The sequence below is a fragment of the Centroberyx affinis genome, unplaced genomic scaffold (assembly GCF_046629955.1).
Source record: "Centroberyx affinis isolate AG114_WGS23_722 - 3 ecotype Tasmania unplaced genomic scaffold, CSIRO-AGI_Caff_v1 ptg000562l_1, whole genome shotgun sequence".
NCBI classification, from domain to species: domain Eukaryota; kingdom Metazoa; phylum Chordata; class Actinopteri; order Beryciformes; family Berycidae; genus Centroberyx; species Centroberyx affinis.
This window is the reverse complement of record NW_027279205.1, coordinates 307,193-320,899: the sequence shown is the minus strand read 5'-3', so window position 1 is coordinate 320,899 and position 13,707 is coordinate 307,193. Positions and strand designations below refer to the sequence as shown.

Sequence of the window (13,707 nt, the reverse complement as noted above, 5' to 3'; positions counted from 1 at the left end):
TGTTCCTAAAGTCCCGCTCTCTAGTTGTAGTGGAACTTGAAGTGGAAGTTGCCGCCGGACTCGAAGGGGTTGAAGTGGAAAGGCCAGCCGTGTCCGCCCTGTCCGCCGCCCCCGCCCTGCTGGCTCTCCGGGTCCAGAGGATCCTCACCCGCGTCGAACTTCTGCCTCATTTCTGGAAAGAGGAACGGAAGGACAGGGGAACAAAATAAGCCAGTTAAAGCCGAATCACTGCTCTCCACATTTGCATATCATGTGTATTCCTGTAAATTCCCATATATTTTCTTCAGTTTCCCATATCCCTCTCATTGAAACATACTGCATATATACTGAGACTTTTCACAGTGGTTCCATCACTTCATACTGTATACAGAGATATTTTGGGGGGGATTTTGATCTCTTTTTCAAGAAAGACTGGAGAACAAACTCTGTATAAGAGTGTCAGCTAAATTCCTAAAATGTAAATGCACTAGTTATCAGGTGTATAACCGACTGAGTTGCAGACCTGGGTCGGTGAGGACCTCTTTAGCCGACGCGATGTCGATAAACTTCTTCTCTGCCTCCTTCTTGTCCGCCTCAGACTGGAAGTTGTCCGGGTGCCACTGCTGCGCCAGCTTCCTGTACGCCTTGATGATCTCCTGCTTGTTGGCGCTCCTGAGGGGAAACAGCACAAGTTGGAGGGAGTAAGCAGGTGTGTTCTGGCCAGTAAAGTCCAGGAGCACTCTCTCACTTTACCTTTACAGATCTGAGTCAATGTGCAGGATTTAATCTGCAGGTTGTTATCTAATGCTCAGGAAACTGTATTGAATCTATGAAGGGGAGCGAGTGAGCGTACAGTTTTGGGAATAAACCTTATGGGATGGAACGGGAGTTTGATATCAGTCCGGAGGAAGTAAATATACAACATTATTACTTCTGAGATAGGTGTAGGATTTTATTTATGCTATGCTAGGGATTTTTAACAGTGGAAATGGTTACCTGTTGACACCGAGGATCTTATAGTAGTCCCTCTTGCGGGAGATTTTGAGCAGCTTCTGCGCCCGTTCCAGCCCTTCTCTAATCTCGTTGCTGTCGGCGTCAAACTCTCTCGCTTCTTGGTAGTCCTCCACCGCTGCAGAGGGTGAAGTTCAAGAGAGAATACAGTTAAAGATAAAAAATCAATGAATGAGAAAGATCCAACCTGTAAAAATGCATCACTTGGACTAAGTTTTTGTGCTCTTAGCTATAATTTATTGTTGATCTGGAATAACAAATGTATATATAGCGAATAGGGCTTAAAATGATATTAGCACAAAGATGGTTTTGGGAAACGCGGTCTAGTTCAGTGTCGTTGAGCTATTACCTTTCTCATAGTCCTGGTTGAGGATGTAAGCCTCGGCTCGGTCTCGCAGGACGTTGGCGTTGCGGGGGTCTCTCTGGTGCGCCTCTGAACACACGTCTATCGCCTCGTGAGCACTCTTGATCTGGAATGGCCAAAAAACAGAAGGATGAGAAGGCATGGGAGAAAAACAAAGTCCTTAGTCGCAGCAGCCAGAAAACCTGAAAACCCATTATTGTTGATATAGGTAACAATTTAACTCATTATTAACCATATTAACCACCTAGATTTAGACCTGTAGTTGAGTGTCCTGCACTATTTTGAAAATTGTTAGCTCATATGGTGCTATAAACCTTTAACTAACTGAATAGCTATTTAATGCAATTTATTCATACGTATGGTACCAAAAGATTCCCAATATCTGGCAGCTTCACATCTTCTGTATTACAATTACAGTGTGTCTTTCACCATTTATGACAGAGTGGGCTGTTAACAGCCTAATAAATAATTTCAGAACCATTATGTGAGCAATAATTGAGCCACCAATTGCCCGTTACTTAGCTAGACGTCCCACTCCAGAGCTGCAGATATACAACCAATTTTTATCACTCCTCTCACCTTGACAAGGCAGAAGCAGATCCTCTCCTTGGCCAGGTTGGTGTAGTATGGGACCGTAGGCTCCGTCTTCATTACTGATTCATACTTATCAATGGCCTCCTGATACCTGATTGTAGAGAGTCAAAATACAGCAAATGATTGCAGTTAATCCAGAACATATACGTGCCAATGCCAGAGCTGGGTAATATGGAAGCTGAACATGAAATACTATTTGAATCTGTAACGTTTTAAAGGTAAGCACCTTAACCCATAGATTCACCAGGACGCCCCAAGGGTTGTTTTCACTTTTGAGGCTGCACTAGTGTCTGCCAAGTTATATCAAAAGGATTCTAAGTGGTCCAAATTTTAATTTTCAAACAGGCCCATATCATATTTTGAGGCCAAAATCTTGCAAATATGTACAAACATAATATGCGAGTTGTCACAGGAGGATCTTAATGTATGAGGGAAAAGTGCACCACATGCCACAGGGTATGTGGGTAAATGCCACAGGAGCCACAGACTTCGCAGCGGTACTGACCTCTCCTCCTGGATGAGGTCCTCTGCTGAGTCCAGCTGCTTGCTGAGCTTCTTCACCTGCTTGTAGTGGCTGAAACACTCCTTGTCATCCTGGTCCAGCTTCAGACACTCTCGGATGTGACTACACAGAGAAGGACGGATAGATAGAGGGATGGAAGAAGGGAGGAAGGGAGAGAAGTACATTTAGACTGAGCAACAACTGCCCCAGCACAAAGAATTACAAAATCAACAACATAAAACAAATTCTGAACACCAAGACTGCTCTCAAGATGTAAATCAGCTTAATTTGCATGACTTTGCCAAGCAACCGGGGGTAGTTTGTTTATCCGAGTAAGCCAGCTCACTTGAGAGACTCGTGGTGTTCTCCGAGGCTGTAGTGCAGCATGCTGAGCTTCAGGAAGGCGGCGCGGTTGTCGTTGCGTAGTCTTGTGGTTGGGGTAAGGTCCTGGATGGCCTTCTGTGGATCCCCCAGTCGGATGTAACATTCTGCGCGAAGCTCCCGTGACTCAGGGTCCCAGGGGGAGATCTGGAGAAAGATGCCGACGTTTTCTTAAGAATGTATAGACACACACAGGCTGCATGCCCGGGATCATTAAGTCCTAGCTCCATATTTAGGCTCAAAACCACAGACAAAATGTTCGCTTTGACAAGCAAACCTCTGCTTCCAAAGCTACACCCTGCCTCCGGGGCTCTACAGTGGAGCAAACCCAACCTCCACCTCCAGGCCCTATCAGTAGGCCCTACAGCAGAGCTGACGTGTACCTCTATGACTCGCTCCAGCATGGTGATGGTGGTGCTGTAGTCCCCTCGATGGTGCGCGCCGTGGGCCTCCTCCTGCAGCTCCTCCAGCTCGTTCGCCCTCATCAGCTGGTCCTGCGCCTCCTCCTGGTCTGGGGAGCGCTGCAGCTGAAGAAGGGACAAAAACAACGGGCTATGGTTTAGAAAGAATCCCTCCTTTAGCAACATGCATTAGTCATACTTGCTGTTTATTTTACAATGCATGTGTAATAGAAACACTACTAGCTTCCCAGAAAGCCATGTTTACTCCCTGTGTAGGTGTTTGATTATTACTTGTTTACACAGTATGCTCCTATTCATCGCTAGTTTCACCAATCTATAAAATATGGTAATAACAAATGATCTTGGTCCATATACAAGTAGGGCTGGGTTGAAATCAATGTCACGATAATCATAAGGGTTTTTTTCGATATACATCTCAATGTAGCTCATTTATGCAAAATCACGTTAAATAATCAAATTAATGGTAATGCTAGGTGTGATTGTCAAACAAAACTGAAATTTTCAAATAATATTCCTTGAAATGTTTCATACCTCTTTTTGTCAGGGTTTTTAAATAAGATTTGCTTCTTATCGTCAATTTAGACAGCAGAATTGTGTGTCACGATATCCCAAAAATCACCATATCATCACCATATGATACCACTTAAATACGATAAACAACAATATTGAATTATCGCCCAGCCCTTTATACAAGCAAGTAGTAGAACAGGGAGAACATTGACTGACAGAAGCCGTGATTCAGGTTGGTAAGATGCTAGCATGTCATTAAACTCACCACTGCTTCAAAGTCCTCCCTGGCCTCTTGAGTGTTGCCCTGCTTTAAGAGGATATTCCCTCTCTGCAACCTGGCCTGCATATACAGGGAAATGGAGAGATGGGATGGGAGAGGGAGAGAGATGGAAAGAGAGCCCAAGAGACAGAGAGAAAAGTGATTAACACATGGACAAAAAAATAAGGAAACAGAATACTATATTCTTCGCCAAACAAATGCAAGGTTTCTGAAAGTGGTCATGTGAACCTACAGCCAGGAAGTCAGGCTTGAGCTGGATGGCCTTGGTCAGGTCTGGCAGGGCGGACTTGGACTTTCCCATGGCCAGGAACACCGCAGCTCTCTTGTAGTAGGTCAGGTAGTTCTTAGAGTCCCCCTCTGGAAGATGTCAAAGGATACTGTAAACTGAATTTCTCTTCAAAGTCAAAGTGTTCAATATGAAATACAGATTTCAAACTACTAATGTCCTGATATTAACATGCTTATTGTCAGATTTTATGGCTGAGGGGATCAGAATGCATCTGTTGCATCTGGATGGAGGTTTTAGAGATAAAGAGAGAGACAAAAATGAATGTCAGGTGTTAAATTCATCACTAAACATTTCCTCCCCTGTGTACACTGTGAAGAATAAAGACTGAAAGAATGATTTCTGCCATATGTATGGGAAAGAATGACATGCATTAGAGCAGAAGAACAGACTTAAAATCAACCAACGGTGAGTGTGCGTGTATGTGTGTGTGTGTGTGTGTGTGTAACCTTACCCACAGCAGAGTGGTAGTGGGACAGGGCTTCAGCCAGTTGACCGGCCGCCAAAAGTTTGCGGCCCATCTCCAAGTGGTGCTCGATCTCCACATGGGTCGCCCCTAAGACACCTGAAACATAAAACGGTGCTTGAAGCTCGCTAGAAATACATCAACTGGCAAAATGACCCTGCCCTACAAAATGACAGAAGCAGACCATGTTGCGGCTTAGTTTAGTCAGTCTGTATGTGCAAACTGCGCAAAGTCAACTTGTATTAGAGTGTTTGTATTTACATTTTAGGCATTTGGAGAAGAGCAAGTTACAATGAGTGCAACAGTAGAATGAGCTGAAATTCCTAGATCAGCAAAATTCCTGACAATGAACATAAGAGAGAAGTGCTAGGAAAATAAGTAAAATACGAGCTAAAGAGAGAGTAGGAGGGATTTTTAAAGATGTGATGTTGGATTTTGTTTGAAACTCCATGCTGGATTTTTTGGCGAGTTAATTGTGGGTATGTACACACAGACTTGGATTAATGTCTTTACAACTTTAAGATCCCACTGTAACTCAGTATACAGGCCCATGTGGCTCCAGCCTTTACTGATAATACAAACTCAAGTAGTTACATCCATTTACAGTTTATACATACATTTAAAATTGATAAGCAGCTGTCACAAGCTGCCAGGCCCTACCAAATTCCACCAGTTTGTGAGTGAAAAAAGTCTTAAATCCAGTAAACCAAAACATAAACAAAGTCAGTAGAGCAACCTTGGCCTCAGAATAGAGTCCCACAGACCAACTAGAGTGGGGTTCACAGTAAAGTCTATTTTGATGCTACTAGCCTATATCATACTTCAATAAGGTTGCAGTAGCTCTTATTTTGTGTACCTTCAGGGAGGGGCGGGGCATAAATGTTGGCTAGGTAACCTCCCGTGGCAAAGTAGCTTTTTGAAGACTTCCTGCTTTTAACTTGCAACTTAAAACAAGTTAGCTTCATGTTTGACAGCTTTTCAGTTGTTCGTTAGATGATGAATACAGAGGATAGTCTTACCATCCAGCTGGAGGTCTAGGATGACACACAGCAGTGACAGGGAAAACAGGACACCGCTGACTCCTTTCCGCCGACTCGGCTCCATCGCTACAATAAGTCGCACTTGTCGCCTGTGTCGGTACTTCACGTTTCTGCAATTATCCTTGTGAAAAGATCGTTTTGTGTCATTGAAGCTGTGATATTCGTCATTAATTCCTCATCGTTTCCCCCACTGCCGAAGCCTCTGTGGATGTGGAGCTACGATTGGTATATTTACGGTCCTAGCCTGAAAGTGTTCCGGGTGGAAATGTGAAACGCCGCAGAAAAGTTCCTTCCCAAAATCTTCACGGTTTTGCGGCGCAATTTCTCTCTAAACGGGGGATGCGTTGGACTTTTAGTTGACTTTAAAACATCGCTCTAGATACCTGAACGTGACATGATAGTGAATAAGTTCAACAGCTGATGACTGTACGCTCTGTGAACTAAACTTCCCTGTGTGTCTCGCTCCGTCCGCTCCTCCCTCTCTGCCCTACATTGCGGTGGTTGGTCCACGCAGCGCACATCCGCGTTCGCCTAGAAACGTGGGCCGCTCTCATTGGAGGAACAATTTTAACTCGCTAAACAGGTGACACTCCCATATTATAACCATGCATGGGCCAGCATGTCATTCCCGAAAAAAAACCGCCTTGGGGTACGGGTGATTAATCGTAGTGTAACCACGGAACACTCTTTGTTGTGGGTTCAGTGTAGATAATGGAGATTAAGTAGCCTAGAACCGGCTATATTGGTTAATTGTTCATATAGACTATTCACCACGCAGATGACTATTTTAACTAAAACATTACTTTATCAGTGTCTCTGTTTAACCAGTATAACATATTGGTATAACAACTGATAAACACATCCAAATGAAATCTGTATTTTCTTTTAGCTCAAACTATTTGACATGACCTGATTTTTGTTATTAATTCTCACTGTATTAAATATTGAATTGAATTATTTACTAAAATGACAAACTGAGATACTATTTTACATAATATATTTTATTGTGAGCAATTGTAAAAAACAAACAAACACAAATACCACCAAAATTCTTTATGACTATACGATAACTAGGCCTATTAGCTAACTGTACAACCTATAACCTATAACCTATAACTGTATAACTGTACAACACATACATGTTCACAAAAATTTGGATCATCACACTTTGACCTTCCCCTTTCAAATGTCTAGAAGCATGTATACCAGCAGACCATCAAATGATTTGATTTCTTTGGAAATACGTGATTGTCAACATATTTAGTGCTAACATCATTAGGAAACAAATAGAATAAAATTAAGTATGTGTTTGTGCAGTGGCTGGTGATGAGTAGCCTACACTTGTGCAAATTACAAATTCAACCCTAACATTCACTGAATGTACAAAATATTAGGAACATCTTCCTGATATTGAGTTGCAGCCCTTTCTCACATCTCAGTTGTCTCAAAGCTTAAAAATCCCTCTGTAACTCCTCTGCTTCTCTTTATCTACATCTCCTCCTTTGTGATTGGTATAGATGTAATAAAAAAAAATCAGTAAAGAGATAATGGCTTTTACCTGGATTCACCTCATCAGTGTGCGAAAGGAGTAAGTGTCTCTAATATTTTGTACATTCAGTGTATGTCTACCATTTCTGATTAGATCCTTTGTACAGACTCCACATTGTGAGGATGTGATTATATACAGTGTTATGTTACTTCCATCAGTGCAGAGATGACGGGCCTTGAGCCCCATCCACCTTTTACCGGACAAAAAGTTCCATCAGAAGTGTAAAAACTGAATACCAGAACATGTTAAATGCATCCAGCTGATGAATTCACCCAGGCATTTGTAAGAAATCTGACGTTTTTCGATATCCAAGGCTCCAGTTTCGCACCCGTCTCAAACGTAGGCATTTCGGCCGTAAGTACTGGCGGCCACGCTTCTTGTTGGTGCCGCTCCAGAATACGCAGTTCCTCTGGGTTGATAAGGCAAAGGGCTGAGGAAGAGGAGGGGTACAAGAGGAAAAGATGATTATACAAAACCACTGGTGGCAGAACAGGCCAAATTGTTTCCCTGCATGCCCCCATGGTTTAGTACTCATGGTATAGTAATAGTTCAAAAATCTATTTAAATGTAAGGATTTAATCTAAATGTTTCAAAAGCAAGTGTGTTCAGTATTATATCCTTTAACCTCAGCGCCAGGAGGTGTTTGATCACTTTGTAGATTAAACTTAAGGGGTTGATGGTCCAGTTATGCTTTCTCAGATTGTTTTCTCTTAAACATAACTGGTTTGAAATTTAGATATTTTATGAAATTATCACATTTTGTGCACTTAAATGCTTTCCTAAGTGCCTGTGTTGAATGACTGTGATGAATGTGCAATAGGAAGGTAAAAGGATAAAAATTGGGATATTCACTTTAAAGTGAGTAAAGTAGAGTGAAAGCAATACGTTTCCTAAAATTGAAATACTCATGTTTCTATGTACATTTATTACCTTTGTACATATATTTATGGATTGATTGATTTGTCTGACATTTTTTACTTTTTCATATATATTTTTTTTTATTCTGGCAGATATGGGCCTCCGTATTAGTAACTTCAAGCTGTACTAGCTGCTAAAAATAAATATACAAAAGTGTTCAAATGGAAAGTGAAAAAATTACCATCTGTAAACAGTTAAGACACAGGAACACATATAGCTACACAGGAGAGAGACAGACAGAGACACTCACTATTTTTCCTGTGTGCCCATTTTGCAAGAACAGGTCAGACAGGATCCCCCAGCGATGGCCAGGACCGCGGAGCACCAGCCGATGTAGAGTCCTTCTCCTATTTCATACCTGCGACGCACAGCAGAGGGCGGTCAAGACACGCTGCTGTCAAACTTTGTCCTTTGTCACTTGTTTGTTTTCCCTTCACTTACTTTGTCCCGGGAAAGAAAGGGTCATAGAAATCCTGGGTGATGTTGAAGGCGTACCAGGACACAGAGATCATCGTGCACAGGCCTTTTTTGATAAAAAGAGGAATAAACAATTGTCCATAAATCATTGAAAAGCAGTAGGGAAGCTGTCACATAGTTACACAGAGGTTAAAAAGTCCTATAGAAAGCCATCAGGAAGTTCTTAGAGGAATGATTTATTGTATTTTGGAACAGTTCCTTTATTTATTTATTGGACAGTTTAATAGGATTGTAAAGTTTAATTATGAGCCAAACAGAAATCTTACAGAGGATATCCACACTTTGAAACTCTGTACAGATTTCTGCCTGAATTCCTAAAAAAACATCACTTCCCAAATAGATTATATTCATCGATTCTTATTACATTACATTCTCTGTTACCTTGAAGTATGAAAAGGACTCCGCCGGTACCAGCAATCCTCCCTTTGAGGACGTAGTTTTCCCCTCCAGCTTTGGAGCACTGCATGCCCACCAGCGCCGCCAAGAGGCCGACGCTGCCGAAAACTATCGCGGAGATCATCAAGGCACGAGACGCCTGGATGTAACCTGGACACAGCGTTGAAGTAAACCAACACAGCCGCCTGATTCACAGTCAGAGACTCAACATCTGCATTCGCGAGTCATGAGATTATAGTTTTAAAGAAGGGATCTTTTCATGTTAAAATGTTTAGCACAAAAAGTAGAACTTGTTCTTCAGAGTGTCAAAGGGCCCATAAAAATTGTGTAATCTTCCTTTAACAGGTGCTGTATGTTGCATTATCACTTATGTAAAATATGTAATATAATTAGTCTTCAAAGTATAATAGATGCTTGAGTTAAACTGATAGGATGATTGCTGTTTTATGGATTAAAAATTAAGAAAAAAACTCAATTATATGATTACATTAAACTGTTGGCCATTTATTTTCAGCTATATTATCAATACAGTTTATTGTGTTCCATCATTATTATCACATTGATTTTATCTGGGGGTTTTTTATTGTAGGGTCAACATACCATGCAAGGCGAGCAGGGATGGGAACTCCCTGCAGTTGTGTACACCAGTTGAGTCTGTGGCACAGGACATCCATAAGTTCTCGTAGATGGTGGAGGTGGTGATGACGTTCCCGTCCACGGTGGAGGTCTTCCAGTAGCGGTTTGGCAAGGCTATCCCCACCATCACCCAACCTAAAAACCCCAGCAGCAGAGCCACTACTTCCACAATAGGATCCATGATTCCCCCTCGGTCCTGGAGCGAGCCTCTCTGAGTAAAGAAGTCCTTTCTGCCAGATCTTTTTTTTTTCTGATACTTCAATAAAACACGTGCTGTAAAAGCCAATATATCTGATTCAGATCTAATGTGAAAGTCAATGAGTGTCTGAGTGTGTGGTGTCTGGTCTGCCAATGAGATATGTGTTCAGTTCAACAGGTATGCTAAATGATTTATATCACTTGCTTTCTTCTCTCCACCCCTTCACACACTCACACACACACACATGCACCCACGCACACACACACACTCTATCTTCCTTTTGCATTTTACACCCCTGAAACTGAACAGGTGTTTATCGGCTGGCTGAGAGTCCAATGGTCATCTCTTGCTCTTAATCACACCGAAATGTGTTCGTCTGCTGTATGTTCGTTAGACATATTCGACCCATTATTCCCTTTTAAAACATATTTCATCACAAAGACAATCAGTTGTTGTTGTTGTTGTTGTTGCTGTCCAAATAAATAAATAATAAGAACCATGCACAGATTTTAACGAATGATACAATTTGATAAACAGTTTAACATCAGTTACTATTTCTGAAAAGTTTTTAAACCTGTATATTTTTATATGGTGCTTTTTCCAAATTTTAGGTAATTGTATCTTTTTACCTAAAATATCACATGTATTGAAGTGGGATGACACATAGTGGAACATCGAGCCGACCGCCCCTTGTTAGTTTTATTGTTTTGGTTATGAATATCTCAAGGCCACATGACACAAGGTCACAATCATTTGCTTTCACTTAATGTGACGGCAACCATCTGATAACATTTTGTAATGACAATTTTGGATACGGACTAGCATGCATTTGGTTTAATTACAAAGACCAAAAATCACAAGTAAAAGCAAATTACAAGTGTGTAAGGAATGGCCAAGTTACCCAGTTCATCTTGTGTCATTCCTGTTTACATGTCTTAATAATCTCCCAGAGACCTGGGTCAGCACTGCGCTGACATGAAGAGTCAGCCAAACTTATATTATTAGGGTAATACTTAACCTGAAGTATTGGGGTTAGGAGACTTGTAAATAAGCAAACTCATTAGTGTAAAGGTCAAGAGGAGGGTCCTAATGCAGATCCACAGTGCAGACGATAAACCACAAAGACACAACTAGGTCTTCAGTTCTCTGCAAGGAAGTGAGAGGTGAACTTTTTTGAAAACAGTTTTTAAACCAGAAGCAATTACATGGGAATAGTTGTAGAGTTTAATCTAAAATATACAGCATTTGGAAAAAAAAAAGTGACAACTACTCTTACAAATCAACAAGTAAAGAATAGAATAGCAAGTAACTCAAGTCAAGATTCTTTATATTTTACAGGTATTGAATGATGAACTTTACATGATGATTTCATTCAAAGTAGCTATATAGCAGTCTGGAAATAAACTTTTCAATTCTGCTCAGAGACAGAGGCGAGGTTTTGAATTTTGAAATGAAATCTGAGATAGTATCCAGATACTGTTGGTGTAACTACCCTCCTTTGCTTTACTCCTCTAATCGCTGATCAGATAAACAAATTTCCAAAGAATGACCAAATTCTTCCAGGATAAAAACAAAGATGAACACGTGGCATTTTGGCAATTTGTTACAAAGAGGCTTCATCCCAATTGTAAAGTGATTATTGTGGCTGCAGATCTGGATGGATTTATAAATAGAGTATATCTGAAATCGATACAGTGGAAGTCCTCCTCTTAAAGGTCAAAACCCACCCAAAAACAGAATTCACACATGGTATTTTTGATTTTGTACAGTTCAGTTTAGATTTTATCTCTCCCAATGCTAGAAACAAATACTGACAAGAGAACCTTCCTAGAGGTTCTTCACTGATAATGACTAATGAGTTTGATTCAAGTATGCTGATTTTTGTTGATTTTTGGGGTTGTTTTGTTCTGGATCCCTGGGAAAATTTGTTGGGAAATCTTTAAAATTGTTCCATTTTGTAAATTTAGCATCACCCAAACTGGATTAGAAATGAATCCTTTCGATGAATATTATGGACACATTATGGTGACAGTACCTGGGGTGATTTTTCAGAGATATGAGTGGATTTTCTGCTCATAACTGTTATTATAAAATGTTCATTCCTACATTAAAGCTTTTCCTTGTCAATGAAACAAACCAGTGTGTCTCTTGATGCTATCAGGGTCTTGGTTTTGTTGTGTCTTACATTGGGAGAAAGTTGTTCATGGTCACAAATATTGAATGGTCACAGGGATAATTTTTAAGGTATTAGCCTATTTAGAGGGTGGACCTTCCCTTTAATGCCTATTTATTAAAGCAAAGAGGAAAATCCAGGCTCAGACAGAAGTATAAACTTGTTGCCTTGCCTTGTCTCTCCCACCTCCACCTGAGTTCCTCTGAAACATGGATTCTGCCCCACTATAAATGTTTCATTTTATGGCCGAGCTGTTTGCCAAAGCCCATTTTTACTGCTCGCTCGGCCGCAGCACGGGTTGCTGGTGTGTTTGTGTTATTAGATGCTAATGTCACCATGGCTTTTACTGCAAAAACAAAACTTTATGTGATTCTTTTAAGTGACACCTGACTCCTCTATGACTTTTTCATGTGTTTTCCAGCAATAACTCATCACAATGGAAGTGGGACACACGTGCAGTGAGGACAGACACACACCATGGTAGAGATGGGATGTATAAATAAACACATTCAATTCACGTTACAGGTTCAGGTTGAATGGTTGAATGCAATATGAAAATCTATTGGGGAAAAATGGAGCAATTGGTGTGAACAATTCTCACTTGATTTAGAGTCATCTAATATTCCAGGCCTACATTGAAAAAGTGCAGATTTTGAAAGGAAATTGAGAGGATTTTTTTCCATGTTGCAACTAATTATTAAAAACACCTGAGAGGGGAACTGTGTTTTATACAATTTGTTCTAGGAAAGTTACAAAGATGTAGCCCTGAATTTGATATCTTGATTGACACATTAGTGATCAGAAGTTAATACAAAATATATGTAGTGTGAACAATTATGCAGTGAAGAATTCATTTGTTCAAGATACTCACAATCTCACGCATATCACATAGTAATGAGCATATTCTGATTACGTGAAAATGTTCCTAAGTATGAGGCTGTATTTCAAGGCCATGTATACCTAGAGATATGCGGATGTGTTACAAATGTGTGAAAAGATGCTTAAAATACAGAATAAGGTGGAGAAATTGCTGTCTCCCCTCTTTCAGCCTTTTTTTTTCAAACATCGTAAAAACTCAAAATCAGCACATAACAGAGAACACCGCTCACACTTTCCACATCCGGTTATATCCTGTTAGCTGTTGTCATCACACATTATAAATGTAAATGACCTGCTTTTTAATGAACTTGATTGCATAGGATCTGTAGAGCTAAAACTATATCATGTTTTAATGAAAAATAAATGAATGTCACACGTATTCAAAAATGAGAATTTGGACTCTGCTAAAAAGAAGTCGCCCTCTTTATGGTCTTTTGTGTGTTTGCAAAATCTGTCTATATTGTCCTTAATTGCACAAAATGAAGCCCTTTCTAGTGTTAGTATTTTCTACAGGATTATTATGTTTATATGTGGCCAATGAACAATCTAGGTTCAGCCTGGTGTTTATGATTTGATCATAAAAAGGAGTAGGCTCCTGTAAGTCTTTCCCTAATGACGTATTAAGGGCCTAAATAGAAGCCTGGC

The 13,707-nt window shown here is 40.5% G+C and overlaps 2 protein-coding genes across 2 annotated transcripts; both read right to left on the bottom strand.

Annotated features, from left to right (window-relative positions):
- Positions 1 to 18: 18 nt before the first annotated feature.
- dnajc3b (DnaJ (Hsp40) homolog, subfamily C, member 3b) lies at positions 19 to 6,302 on the bottom strand. The gene is made up of 12 exons (XM_071518292.1): positions 5,815 to 6,302; positions 4,784 to 4,894; positions 4,276 to 4,400; positions 4,029 to 4,103; positions 3,215 to 3,358; positions 2,797 to 2,978; positions 2,454 to 2,573; positions 1,934 to 2,039; positions 1,340 to 1,460; positions 976 to 1,108; positions 503 to 651; positions 19 to 172 (listed from the first exon to the last, which is right to left on the bottom strand). Exons 1-12 carry the CDS (start codon positions 5,897 to 5,899, stop codon positions 21 to 23), a joined length of 1,503 nt encoding a protein of 500 aa, XP_071374393.1. The 5' UTR covers positions 5,900 to 6,302; the 3' UTR covers positions 19 to 20.
- A 715-nt stretch (positions 6,303 to 7,017) lies between these two features.
- cldn15a (claudin 15a) lies at positions 7,018 to 9,992 on the bottom strand. Its single transcript, XM_071518295.1, has 5 exons — positions 9,776 to 9,992; positions 9,161 to 9,325; positions 8,744 to 8,825; positions 8,553 to 8,660; positions 7,018 to 7,814 (listed from the first exon to the last, which is right to left on the bottom strand). Exons 1-5 carry the CDS (start codon positions 9,990 to 9,992, stop codon positions 7,718 to 7,720), a joined length of 669 nt encoding a protein of 222 aa, XP_071374396.1. The 3' UTR covers positions 7,018 to 7,717.
- Positions 9,993 to 13,707: the final 3,715 nt, after the last annotated feature.

Coding starts and splice junctions, on each gene's coding strand:
- dnajc3b (XM_071518292.1), bottom strand. CDS start 5,899: ATGGAGCCGAGTCGGCGGAAAGGAGTCAGCGGTGTCCTGTTTTCCCTG. Junction 3,359..4,028: donor GGGAGGACTTTGAAGCAGTG/GTGAGTTTAATG, acceptor TCCCTTCTTCAG/CTGCAGCGCTCCCCAGACCA. Junction 652..975: donor AAGATCCTCGGTGTCAACAG/GTAACCATTTCC, acceptor GTTTCCCCTCAG/GAGCGCCAACAAGCAGGAGA.
- cldn15a (XM_071518295.1), bottom strand. CDS start 9,992: ATGGATCCTATTGTGGAAGTAGTGGCTCTGCTGCTGGGGTTTTTAGGT. Junction 9,326..9,775: donor ATCCCTGCTCGCCTTGCATG/GTATGTTGACCC, acceptor CGCTGTGTCCAG/GTTACATCCAGGCGTCTCGT. Junction 8,826..9,160: donor AGTCCTTTTCATACTTCAAG/GTAACAGAGAAT, acceptor TTATCAAAAAAG/GCCTGTGCACGATGATCTCT.